Below are 14,017 nucleotides of genomic sequence, written 5' to 3' on the forward strand. Positions count from 1 at the left end.
TCTGTAAGACACTTTAAAGAGCTTTATTGATTATTGCACTATGTTCTGCCTCCCATCCCCGCCCCGGTGCACACACACACACACACACACACATTGTAACAGGCATTTGCAGGCATTTCCATCATAAAGGAGAACTAAAAAAGGTATAAACCATGTATTTAAAGGTGATTTTTTTTCCCAAACAGGCCCTGGCCACTACAGACTAATTAACAAACTATTAAAAACATGCTTTTATGAACAGAAAAAAAACTAGCTAAAATTATTATTATGAATTATCCTGACAAAGAAATTATTTAGGATACTTTTCAGCATTGCTGAAAAATATTTCAATAATATTCCCAAAAATGATTTGTTGGCTTTCATAAATGCATTTGGTCTGAAATAGGATTAATAAACATTTACTTTTCATAACCCCCCAAACACAGAAAATAAAGAAAAAATGAAGTAACTTGGGTTTTATGTAGAAATCTGGAATGCTATCAAATACAGATTGGACTAAATCAGAAAATGATTCACAAAGATTTATTCTCAACTTTATAACAATATAATTATGATTCTTTTCATACCTTCAGAATCCAGACCTCCTACTGGAATAAGCTAAACCTGTTTTAGAAATAGAGCTCTCATTTATGTTCTCAAAAATAGACTTTCATGTTTTGCTTATTTCCAATAAATGACAACTATGACTGAATTTATTTGCTTTTCTGCTTTGAAAGTTGCACTCTTAGGAATCCATTTCTAGTAGGCAATATTGAAGACACAATACGTTCTTTCTGTTGTTAGTGGTTGTGATAATTACCAGAAACAATTTACCAAAAGAATAAGACCTATCTCATAAGAGTATTAGAATGATCAAATGAAGACAGTAAACATAATAGCTTGGGAAAGGTTGAAAGTGCACTATATGCTCAAAGTATCATTATCACTGGAAGAAATTAATTCAGCAAGTATCCAGCAGTCCCTAAGGCACATCAGGCACAGTATTACTCAGTGCCTAGACTCCCTACACCAGCGGAACCTACATTCTAGTGAAGAAGATGGATGGAGGATTTTCAGAAGCTGGAGGCTTCTATTTAATTTAACAAGGTTGTTGGAGAAAGCGTCTTTGGTATTTTGAGCCTGATTGAAATGAAGGGGTGATTATCTGGTGAGAAGCAACAACACACAGAATAATAAGTGGAAAGGCCCTGAAGCATGGTAGTACTTAGAATGTTCCTGGAAATGAGGCTACAGCTAAATGGGAGCTGAGTTGATAAACCATGTAAAGTGTAGAGACATGGGAAAGACTCTGAACTTGGATCTTGGGTAGAGGGGAAGCCACTGAGGGTTTCTGAAAGGAGGAAAAAGTAACATGATCCCATATTCATTTTCAAAAAGCCACTCTGGCCACCATGTGAACAGACTTTGTATATATACACATATGTATATGTGTATTTTTTCCACCTAACTCCTTTTCCTTTGCTTTCTGACAATAGGGCTCCAAGTCAATCCCTCACCACAGACACCACTATCTTCTTCAACTCCAGGGTCTGTTCCCTCATTCATTGGACACTGTAGTCCCATCAAACTCTGCTCCAGCCTTTAGATCTCCCTGCATCCCATGGGAAGCTCCTTTCTTGCTCTCTCACCTGGAAGTGGGTACTTGATTCTGCACACTTGGATTTGTATACTTTTCTATCTTAGTGATTGCTATGACTTTATTCCCATGAGACTCTGAGCTGAGTAAAGGAAAGTATCATTTCTATTTCCTCAGACCCTACCTATCACAGTGGCTGGCACATAGTAGGTTTGCCAATAAGCAAGTGACCCCTGCAAAAGCAGGTTAACAACACATCATATAAGGTAAATCTACAAAATGGCAAGATAAAGTATCAGGAGCAGGTGGCGCAGAGGGTTAAGTCACCACTTGGGACACCCATAATCCCATGTCAGAGCGTCTAGGATTGGCTCCTTTGTGCCCCATTAAGCTTGCTGGCAATGTGCCTGGAAAGAAAATGTTGACCCAGGTACATGGGTTCCTGCCACCCATGTGGACATCTGGAGACAGAGTTCTGGGCTCCTGCTTTGGCCAAGCCCATCCTGGGCATTTGGGAAATGAACCAGACAACGGAAGATCTCTGTCTCTCCCTTTCTCTGTCACTATGCCTTTCAAGTAAGTCTTCAAGCTAAAGCATAAAAGAATATTCATTTGCTTACTTAAAATATATAAAGGGTAGAAGGCGCTAAACTAGCAAATTCAGAAAACACTGGTTCACTTATCTGTGATCTTATAGAGGTCAGAGTTAGCCCGATGAAAAGGGTGAGGGAACAAAATGTAGAAACCCGACAGAACAGGACCACCACGATGTGTTTCTGGAGATCCCAGCAGAACTGAAGTCCTACAGGCAAGGAAGAGGAAGCTGCCGGGAGCTGATGGCAACAGGCAGGTGGGGAGAGGCAGACCACGTAGTGTTGACTGTAGCACAGGACTTTAAATAGGAACAACTCAACTCAGCTTAAGTTTCAGACAGGTCCCTTGGGCAGGGGTGTGCGTGGTTCCCAGGAAGAGGGTCCGCTGAGCAGCCAGGGGATCTTCAGGACACCGCTACAGTGATCTGTGCAGATTGGGCAATAGAGTGCTGTGATACAGCAGATGCAGTGCTTGGCAGGGACTGGAGGAGGGAGCAGAACATGGCACCCTTGGTGTTTTGAGGCAGGCTGGGAAATCATCACTTCCCCAGTAGGGTATTTAGGTGAAATAGTGATGGTTTCACTGGTGAATGTGCTGCAGTTGAGGTGGTTGTGGTAAATCAGGTGGGGTTGTCCATTAGGGAGTTAAGAACACAGATCTAGAATTCATTTGAGCATTCCAGTGTAGAAAAAAGGATTAAAGAGCTAAAGAGTAAAAATAAACGGTGCCAGAAATGGAGACAGAGCCTAAAGAGGGTGGAGAGGAGACGTGTAAAGGGCCAAGGATGGATTTCGAGGAGTCTTAGGGGGAAACTTACAAGGAAGGACCACTTCAGGGGGGTGATGCTGGCATGCCATGTGGGCACCAGCTTGAGTCCTGGCTTCTCCACTTCCAATCCAGCTCCCTGTTAACGGCCTGGGAAAAGCAGCGAAGATGGCTTAAGTGGCTGGGCCACTGCACTCCTGTGGGAGACCTGGAAGAAGCTCCTGGCTTTGGTTAATTGCGGAGTGAACCAGCAGAAAGATGTCTCTGTGTCTCTCCCTCCATCTCTGTAACACTGGCTTTCATTTTTTTAAAAATTTTCTCCTGCCCCAAGCCAGGCAGCAGTGATACATGCATGAGCAAGGAAGCCTAGGAAATGCAGTCCATCACTCAGCTACTATGCCATCCAGATAAAATCAGGAGGGTTCTAGTGCAAGACAGAAGGAAGGGCAGAAGTCCTAGGGGGCAGAGTTAAGGTCTGAGGTTGTTTCTCTTAAGCACTTTGCTGCTATCTGTATTACTACATAAGGAGGGCTCTGGCTGGCAGAAATGACTAGAGATGCAGGTGATCCTGAGTCCTGAAGCTCCCCAAAAAGGGCAGATGTGGGTGGAAGCTGCTGCTGTTTCGGGAGGATGCCTCATGGCGTATGGGGTATGTGGAACACGCGCCGGTCCACACTGAATCAGACAGCACCTTACCTAGAGGAGCCCCTCTCCTGACTACATCCAATTCTCACTGCAGAACGCCACTCAGAAGTTGAGACTGTTCAGTGCCAAGCACAGCACTTCCACCTGGTAAAGACTCAAATGCTCACAGCTTTCCTTCCTTGTCTTCCCATTTTTAGAGGACAGAAGATGGGGCATGCAAGAAGCTTAACTAGGACGGTGCCTGGACACCAAGAGGCTGTCCCCTACTTCACAATTCTGCCCAGAACACTGACCTCTAGACTTCAGTGAAGATGGTGTTATAATGAAAGCCTGCCACTTGTCCTGCATATGTCTCTAGGTGGACTAAAGGCCAGTTACTAGAGCACCACCAGCAGTGAGGTCTCTGGGTCCAGAAGTGGCTGGCTGCCAAGGCTTGTAAGGAAACAGTTTCCTTTATGGGATGCAAACAACAACAACAAAAGCATGTTTTGTAAAGCTCATAAAATGCTGCATTTACACACAGACTGCATATATATAAACTTACCAAAGAGAAAAAGAAGTAAAAATAAAGCCTTGTCTGAAAACCAGAGGACAGCTCCCCAAACTTGCAGGACAAACATTTAGAAGCACAAGAAGACAATTATATTGTACTCAGGTTTAAACTTTCATTGCAAACCTTTGGCTCCCTTGTCTTACAAAACTCTAGGGATTAATCCCTTAGGCTGTTTACCTAATCATAAGACAGTAAAAGTTACCTGGAGAGTCTAAAAGAATATTCTGATCAGCAACTGGAAAGAACAATTCAAAAGCAACTTAAGAGCAAAAGGTTCAGGAAAGAAGTGACAGGGACCGCACATTCCTAGGCAGGGCCACTGAGGCTGAGTCCCATGAAAAGTAGAGTAGCAAACACTCTGGGACCACAGGTAAAATGTGTGCAGTGAGAAACTCTGTGGGTTAGTTGTCCAGGGTATCTATTAAGTATGAACAGCTCATTAACACTTTCATCACACTTTTTGAAAAATGTGTTGTGCAGAGCTTCCACTTCCTTGGTTAAATTTATTTCAAGGTATTTACATTTTTTGTAGCTATTGTGAATGGGACTTATCTTAGAAGTTCTTTCTCTGGGGCTTGCACTGTGGTGTGGTGGGTAAAGCTGCTGCCTGCAGTGCTGGCATCTCATATGGGTGCTGGTTCTAGTCCCAGCTGCTCCACTTCTGATCCAGCTCTCTGCTATGGCCTAGGAAAGCAGTAGAAGATGGCCCAAGTGGGAGACATGGAAGAAGCTCCTGGCTCCTGGCTCTAGATCAGCGCAGCTCCAGCCATTGTGGCCATCTGGGGAATGAACCAGTGGATTGAAGATCTCTCTCTCTCTCTCTGTCTACCTCTCTCTGTAACTCTTTCAAATAAATACAATAAATATTTTAAAAAACTAAAAATATATATTTCTTACTTATCTGAGAATATATGCACCCATCAGCTGGTTCACTCCCAAATGTGCAAGAACCTAGAACTGAATCTGGGTGTCCCACATGGGTGCTGGCAACCAAGGTAATTGAGACATCACTATTGCCTCTCAGGGCATGCAACAGTAGGAAACCAGAATCAGGAACAGAACCAGGACTCAAGTCCAGGCGCTCCCTATGAGATGCAAATATGCCAAGCAGCATTTTAACTGTTGCATTAAATGCGTGCCCCACAAGTACATTTTTTGTTGGTTGTTGAAATAAGGTACCTAGAGAAAAATACCTAATGTTAATGCTCATCTAAAATTCAATGTTAATTTCCCCACTTAGAGAATAAAAAAAATGTAAGGCAAAAAATATGATCTTGTGCCTGTAGAAAGCTTAGAGATTTCTAATGGGAAGTTTGAGGCATCATTTGTTTTCCTCTATCAGAAATTCCAGCTGAGGAGAAAGAAGACTTTGGAAAAAAAGAGAATTTGCTAAATACAGGCCTAATGTTTTGAAAATGAATACACAAAAATAATCCAAAATAAAAGTCAGACTTCAGTGCCTATGTGTCAACATTAGAGTAGCAACAAAAGGAAAGTTGGAAAGAGTTTTCTCCAAATAGACATTATGTTCCAGAAAAAAATGTGCATTTGATTTGCATGCTTGGCAATATTTTGCCTCTGAAATGAAGTATTTTGGATGCTTTCACAGGCATCTCTTACATGTCACCTGGGTTGGTCCCATTTCTATTATTCCATATTCATGTACCACTGCTCACTTCCCACTGTTTACTAAACAATTTATGATCATTCATATTCATTGCAGTTTTCACAACCAAGCCATTTCACGGCACACATCACTCTAACAGAACTCCCCAGTGGAAACAAGTGAGGTGTGAATCTTCCAGCTCTATGCTCTTATACAATGCTGCATCACTAAATGTAACAGGGCAAACATACTACCATTTCCACGCAGACTGCAGGTCTGTCTCAAACTAAGGACAGTTGATCCTGCTTTAAAACTAAGAATGATAAAGAATAAAAGAATGAACAAAAGGCAGAGAAAATGAAAAACATCTCACTCAATTTTAACTTTTCAAATCAGCAGAAGTCAATGGATTGAGGTCAGGAAAGAGATTAAGCTCACTTGGTTCAGAGACACTGCATGCGGAACTACAATGTTACAGATTTAAGATTGGGCTGTAAAGTCAGACACACCCAGGTTCAATTTCAGTTCCACTAGTTTCATGATTTCAAGCAAGTCACTTAACCTCTATGAAGCTCTGTTTCTGGAAACCAACCTCATGGGTTTTTACACATGAGCATACCCAGGTGCTTAGTGTGCTGTTAGCACACAGTAACAGCTCAATAAATGGTAGCTATCATTATAAGATGAAAGAAGAGGAACAGAAATTAGATTGAACATGAGATCAATGATGTTTGTCAGTTTTGGTCATTGCCAAATTCTAGCAGAACCTAGCACAAAATGAGCACTCAACAAATATTTGATAATGCACCAAAATAGAAGTCCACTTTTCAGAATAAAGACACTTCCAATTACCAAGTCTACCAATTTCTAACACTTTCTGGAAATGACAACTCACAGCCTTGTTAAGAAAGAGGCCATATTATTAATCTGAAAATGACTATAGTTAAAACCGACACTCTGTTGAGTTTTTCATGTTGCACAACCACTACGCTGATCTCTAATCCTGAATCAATACACCTGTGGTGATCTCTTATCATTGCCTGAGGTCACATTAGAACTTTTACTTGTATATGTAGGCAAAAACGCAAAACACATCCTGGTGATTGGCTTCTCTCAGAGTTAAGTAACGATTTAGCCAGGTAATAATAAGTAACTGCCTTTATTGGTTATCTTTCTCCCTAAAATGTTAAAAATGCCATCACTTTGAGCCACAGAAATCAATAAAAACCACAGTTAGGTAGCCTAAAATACTAAATTTCAGTATGTTATTAATTTCCAAAAGCAGTATTTGGTGAGAAGTGTACACATTACCTTTGCTGAATGTTCCATGGTGACTACCACTTTGGTTTTGGCGCTGGACACCAAATCCATAGCACCTCCCATTCCTTTCACCATCTTCCCCTACAAAAGAAACAATAGAAAAGGAGCTGTCTATAGTTTGCTTCTTTAGTATGTGGTAGAACAAAATCAGCTTGTAAAAATAAGCCCCTGAAATCATTAACAAGAAAAACTCACTGCCTTCACGACTTAATATTCAAAGTTTTACAATTGAATATTTTGTGTTATAGAACAATCTGTTATTCTATTTTATTAATAGAACAACCTATTCTATAATTGGAGGATGAAGTTTGGAATGATGTCACTTTTATTAAGTGGGGCTTATCTGGTTTTGTTGATGATATATTTGCAATAAGACAACCAGTGGGTAAAAAAAATTAAGGACCTTTCCAGAGTTCTGGTACATTACTCCTATTCCAAAAATATCGGATTAAACCCAAACACCTCTGACATCCACTCCTTTCTTTTTAAACACATGATTGACACTACTGAGTCTTAATCACACACAACCTAAAGTACTCTCTTGGAATCCTATGGAATAAAATGCCATTAGGTAGTAGACTAAGGCATGAATGGTGCTCTTCTAGTAATGATTAATATGAAAGGTGGATCTGTCTCTACAACACTTGGCATTGAACTTGCTCTTAGAAAAATAAAATGAAAAACATTCCTGTTAAGCAAAAGCAGAAAACAGACACAGATTTCAGGATTCTTTCAATAGTATCATTCTATTTTGACTCAGCTGTCCATTATCTCATTCATTATACACTTACCAACCACCTTCTATGCTCCACATACACTCAAAAATTTTCATTTTCTATTCTGTCTCCTAGTTACAGAGTTTTAGAAAAAGCAAATGCTTCCGGAGATGATGAAATAAATTCTTACTAAAGTATATTGAAGGGAAATGTCTTCTAACATTAAAATCTCCTTAAAGTTTATTTTTTTAACCAAAGTCTTCTTGCTTATTTGACAGTAAAGTCTTAAAGGGTTCTCACCTTCCTTCCCATAAATTCAGAGCTATAAGGAGATTAGGAAATATATCTTTTTTTTTTTTTTTACAGGCAGGGTGGACAGTGAGAGAGACAGAGAGAAAGGTCTTCCTTTTGCCGTTGGTTCACCCTCCAATGGCCGCCGCGGCCAGCGCACCCCGCTGATCCGAAGGCAGGAGCCAGGTGCTTCTCCTGGTCTCCCATGGGGTGCAGGGCCCAAGCACTTGGGCCATCCTCCACTGCACTCCTGGGCCATAGCAGAGAGCTGGCCTGGAAGAGGGGCAACCGGGACAGAATCTGGTGCCCCGACCGGGACTAGAACCCGGTGTGCTAGCGCCGCAAGGCGGAGGATTAGCCTAGTGAGCCGCGGCGCCGGCTAGGAAATATATCTTTAACAGCAAGCTTTAAAACATGATCTTGTATTCCATGATTTCAGAGACATTTTAGAAGTCAATGCAATATAGCATGAACATTAATTAGACGAGTGGTTTAGGAAAGGAGCAAGTAGCCACGATGTCTTTGTGGTTTGGAGTCTAGCACTAGATGAAATAGGATGCAGATGGCAATAGTTGAGAGGTGGGGGGTGCAGGCCGTGAGGAGTGGAGAAAACAGAATGAGCCTGGTTTCAGAAGTGAAAGTTTATACAGAAGCAGAATATCCATGTGAAAATGAGCAATTTTAAACTTCTCTAAACAATGTCTGTCTTTAGTCAACTGCAACTGCAATCATTTGGGCACTACGTCACAGTATTTCTGCAGAGAAATTTGACCCCTTTATGATACAAAATACAAATAAGTCAGAGATGGAAACAATGAATGTCTATCATAAACTTCAATACTAAATTCTGAGATTTTTTAGGGCATCAAAAGACATTCAACAACTCCATTATAAAATATCTCAACCTGTAATGCTAAGAATATCCAGACAGCCTCAGCTTGCACACACACACACACACACACAGCACACACACAGTCCTGGTGCAGACTCCACAGAGGTTGATGAACATGTTAAACGTTCCTTGATTTAGAATATACCATATGCAAATCTTACCCCCTACAACATAGTGATTACATAGCTAAAAAATTATGACAGCCTGTAACAGGAAGCTTGTCTGATTTAGGTGAATCTGATGCAAAAATTTTAAATCACTGTAAGTTAAGAAATATTTATACAGCACCCACTAGACACAAAACATTGTGCTGGCAGGAATATGAAGCACTGTAAAACATGATAGAAAAACTACTTTCTTTGTGTTAAAATAAACATTCTTGCATGTCTCAATGTAAATGAAAAGCTTTCATCACTCAAAAAGGCTTCAAGTGGTTTTATGTCTTAGCTCCATACTGCTCATAATGCAAATTCCCAAGCACAATTTGATACTCAAATGCAGGTTTCCAAGCGTGACACATGCATAGGATTGGGTGCAGAATGCAGAAGATCTACTCTGTAAACCCACTATGAGGCAGGGACAAAACACCAAAAGTGTGTTCATTTATATCTTCATTCAGTGAATTTACTGAGTGTTGAGTATAAACTTGGCACAATACTGAGTGCTGGTGTTAAGGATTATCAAAACATGGTTCTTTTCTTCAAAAAGCTTATTGTATGGGGAAGGAAAAATATGCATATATAATAAAATAACCAAATTTCTTTTTTCTACAAGAGGTATTCCCCATTTCTCCTTCATCATTCATCTCCTTCATCATAATATGACCACAATGGATCAACTTCTCCCTCCCTTCCTCTTTTGTTCCTCCAACTCCCCCATTCTCCTCTTCTCCTTCCCTCCCCCCTCCCTCTTTTTCTTCCTCTCTCCCTCCTCTTCCCCTTCTCCCTCTTCCTCTCTCTCTCCCTCTCCATTAGAAGTATCTGGATGAGCAAATGGATGAGTGAATTAAACTATATAGATATGTTCAAGCTCTAGAGGAACATTAAGGATGCAACAGCTAACTGTGCCTGGAGAAGCAAGAATAGAAGGAAGAGCCCTCCGGGGGATTTCCAGGTAGCTTGCCAGGTGGGGAGAGCAATACTGCAAAATGGAAGAGCAGCTGTCTCCTGAGAGAAATCTTTTGAGCAACTCAACAGGGAAACCTTCAAATACTTGTTTTTCCTACTCTTTTAGTATGTTCATTATATTGGAAAAAGAAAAGGTTTCTTCCATTTCAATTCCCAAAGGATTTCCAAACCACAGTCAATTACTAAAGGAAGACAAGTAGTTCTGTCCACAACAACAGACAAAAGCAGTGTTATACAGAGCACACTCTCTGATAAGAGTAGGAAATTCATCATCAGCCTTCATGCCCCCTTAGCAGGCATTCTTTAGGGATCTCACTGCTAGCATTGCCCGGCTCTCTATTGCAGTGAGAAGTAGTCATGTGCTTATGTTCCAGACCATGTTAGAAAGGAATATGATTGTGATTTCTCAAGCTCTGATCCATAAGAATCACATGCAACCCTTCATGCTCTTTCACTTTCTGTAATCTAGATGTCAACATCCAAGGTGACTTTAAAAGATAGCTGAGTTTCCTTCAGCCTGGGTCTTTAAATAACCACGTGTAGCAGAGCTCAGTTACTTGGATCTACATTGAACTATTCAATGTGAATGATAAACATATAGTGTGTCATGCCACTTTTAATTGGAAGAATTGTGTATTGCAGCAGCTAGTGTGTCCAATGATTTGGAGTTCAATTGAGTGATATGGAAGGGAGATAATTCAACTGAGAGGAGATGGAAGTGTTGAGAACTAACCACTACAGCTGTAAAACAGAGAAGATACTGGGGCAAAAGGACACTATCCTGCTGCTCCTTGAGGTTGATGTAAATATTGTGCTAGGCACTGTAATACATATTCCTACCTAAATGTCCATCACCCACTCAACATTTTGCAGAAGTACAATATATTTGCTAAGCAAATGAATGAGAGAAGGAGCAGGGTCCTTTTAAAAAGATGAGAGAGCACTACAAGGTAAAGGAACAACTCAAACAGATACAGACATGACAACCATCTTTATCTTCCTCCCCCAAACTCAACATCCCATTCAACAGGCAAAACAAGAAGCTGATAAAATAGGGAGATTATGCAGCTATACCTTTAAATAAGACACAAGAGGGGTCGTGATACAGGGGAAAATGGGCCTATAATGGAAGAGAGCTTCTAGGCCAGGGTGACAAAAGTAAGGCTTTCTTTAAAAATCTCATCAGAAAATACATTTCTTGGATGGTGCAACTTTAGTTCTGAAATGTATTCTGTCTAACATAATGAAGAGATGATTGCTGGATGCGCATTTCACAGTCAGCTAATCTCTTTTGCAGTAAAGGATTGACCCTGAATCAAGTATGGGATGAATACTGCAATAAAATGAGAAACACTGCCTGCTCCATGAAGACACAATCATACAACTTTTCCAAAACAACACTGATTCAAGTATTACCCTCAACTCACAAATATGTATTCAAGTATTACCTTCAACCCACAAATATGTATTCCGGATTTATTGTAAACCAAGAACCAACATGAGTATTAGAAATATAAAGGTGAATACAATTATTCACTGTTTTCCTAGAAAATAGATTTAAATTAAAATCAGTGTTTTCAAAATATTCACCTGCTTTGATCCTATTTCCTAATACCAGAATTTTAAATAAAGGAAAAGAGAAACTCTTAAGGCAATAGCATTAAAAACCTCAACACATCAAAGTGCAAATATTATAATGCACAAGCAAAAAAAGAATCAGTAATTCATGTTCTAAACATGACCTTTGGTGATATTTTTAAGGATCTTACAAAAAGGTAAAATGAATACACTTGAACACTTCTGTGAAATGCTATTTAAAATAAAATATAAAACACACTGACAATCATTCTTGCCACCACCTTTATCTTTAGTACAAGGAGCAATGACTCATTTCCAGACATTTGTTACCTTTAAATAGTCTAGTCTTAAGTGAGAAACAATTTGTAATATATAGAAACAATATTAAGAGCATTGTCAAGTAACACTATGTGCCACAGTGGAAAATATGAATAGAAGTAAAAAGGGAAAAATAGCTGTGGGGTGATTTATTAATAAAACTAGGGCTTGTGGCTCAATATCAAACACCAGGACACTGAGTTCCCACCTTGATCCAAATATAAGCCTCTTTATTTCTGGCTTCCTCACTATTAAAAAAAAATGCTCTAAGAAAGAAAAGTTCCCCTAAACATGCTCCTAGCTAACCAGTAGGAGAGAAAGAAACTGAGAAGGATAACAATAACATTTGTTTAAACACAAAATAAACGTAACTCCTTTCTTTAGGGAGAATACAAGATTGACAACTTGCCTTAGTTTTGCAGTTGTAACAAAGCTACAGAAATACTTTTTTTCTTTTCTGTGTTACACACTTTGTTTCAAAACCAAAAAATAAAAGGTGATCTTCTTTCCAAAGATTAACCGTGTTTCCCAGCAGGGACATTGAATAAAAAAAGAAGCAGAGTTATCCATTGTAATATGGGCTGAAAAGAGGGGGACAGGCATGCCAAACGCGCAGCACTGCAATCATCTCAACTTTTAATTTTAATAGACTCTCTTGTCCTTTCCTATTAGGGAACTCTCTCATTACTTATTCCCTGCCTCAGTTTCTCTTGAGCCCCTCTCTCTATGGCTCCTCTCTTCTTATTCCTCAGAGACTGAAATCTGGTGTCTGCCCCGATATGCCCGTGATGTGAGAACTATACCAAGTCAGATCTGTAACAGTTAATTGTAAGATATAGTGGGACCCTGAGAGTTCCTAAGATAGGTCCACTCCTGGACCCACCTACTGCATTTTGGCAGTGTAGTCCACCTGCTCTTCCAGGTGCTTTGACTCATGGGCTTCCATGATACAGTCTGTCCTGGTTCTTCCTGTTCTGGAGAGCAGGCTCCTTCTTAGCAACCTTTTCTCCAGATGTACTTTGTATGTTAGCCAAATGAAGCACTCTGTCGTAGTAAGCTGCTGTTGTCTCCTCTTGTTCTCCTCTCGTGATAGGAACCACACTGTCTCTGACTCCTAGAACCCTATTTCCAGCTCTGGTCTTTCTTCTAAGTTTCAGACTTTAATATCCAATATCAGCCTTTAGCTGATTCCCAAAGTCCTTCTTTCTTATTCATGGGCTCATAATTTGGCTGCATTTTTTTTCAATCTTCTTGGATGTTAGGGTTGGGCACATGAATTATTTCTGGCCAGTGGAAAGTCCAGGGCTGGACCATAAAATCTACCAAGAACAATCTTCCATGTTCTTAATATTCTGAAAACTCCAAGTTAACAATGGTGTAGCCACAGGAAACAGGATGGAAGAAATTTTCCCTGGATTACTGTGTAGCATAGAACTGCCTGCCAACCAGGGGTGCTCATTTTGGTTCTGTGTGAATGAAAAATTAAAACTTCTATTATAGTATTTTAATTAATACATGCCTCAGCTCAGTATGAATCAAGCTAAATTAAGCATGTTTACCGAGGCAAATTTCATCTACCTGTTAATTTCCTACCAAAGTTAATGGACAAGCATTCTCCCCAGGATCCAAATCAGAAACCTTCTTGTTTCTTTCCTGTTCTTCAAAATTCACATCCAATCACCTGATCAATCATATCTAAGAACTCCAATTTTCCCACTATTTCTTATACTTGAACTTTCCTCATCCTAGCTAGGACCCTCACGATTTCTCCCTAGAGAGCAGTAATAACTGCCTTACTGGCTACTCATTGTCCCGTCTTGTCCCTCACAGATCTGTCCAACTCACAGCCACAAAAATAATTTCCATGTTAAGCAACTGATTATGTGATTCCTCTGCTTAAAACTTTCCAGCAGCTCTGCAGTGTTTCAGGGAAAAAAGTCCACGCACCTTATTCTGGCCTACAGGTTCAGGGAGAACTGGCCTCTAACCCATTGATTTTCTTACACCCCAATTCCAATTCCTATGCCAGGAATAGT

At 40.1% G+C, this 14,017-nt stretch overlaps 1 protein-coding gene across 2 annotated transcripts in view; it reads right to left on the bottom strand.

Moving 5' to 3' along the window:
• The window catches only part of OXCT1 (3-oxoacid CoA-transferase 1), a 171,587-nt gene that overhangs the window by 28,239 nt on the left and 129,331 nt on the right, over positions 1–14,017 (bottom strand). For both annotated transcript variants that reach the window (XM_002714003.5, XM_070056679.1), the window contains exon 14: positions 7,051–7,140. In XM_002714003.5, coding sequence (XP_002714049.1) covers positions 7,051–7,140 — 90 coding nt within the window. The remainder of the gene's footprint in view (positions 1–7,050; positions 7,141–14,017) is intronic.

This window comes from Oryctolagus cuniculus, chromosome 14, assembly GCF_964237555.1.
Source record: "Oryctolagus cuniculus chromosome 14, mOryCun1.1, whole genome shotgun sequence".
In the NCBI taxonomy this organism is placed as follows: domain Eukaryota; kingdom Metazoa; phylum Chordata; class Mammalia; order Lagomorpha; family Leporidae; genus Oryctolagus; species Oryctolagus cuniculus.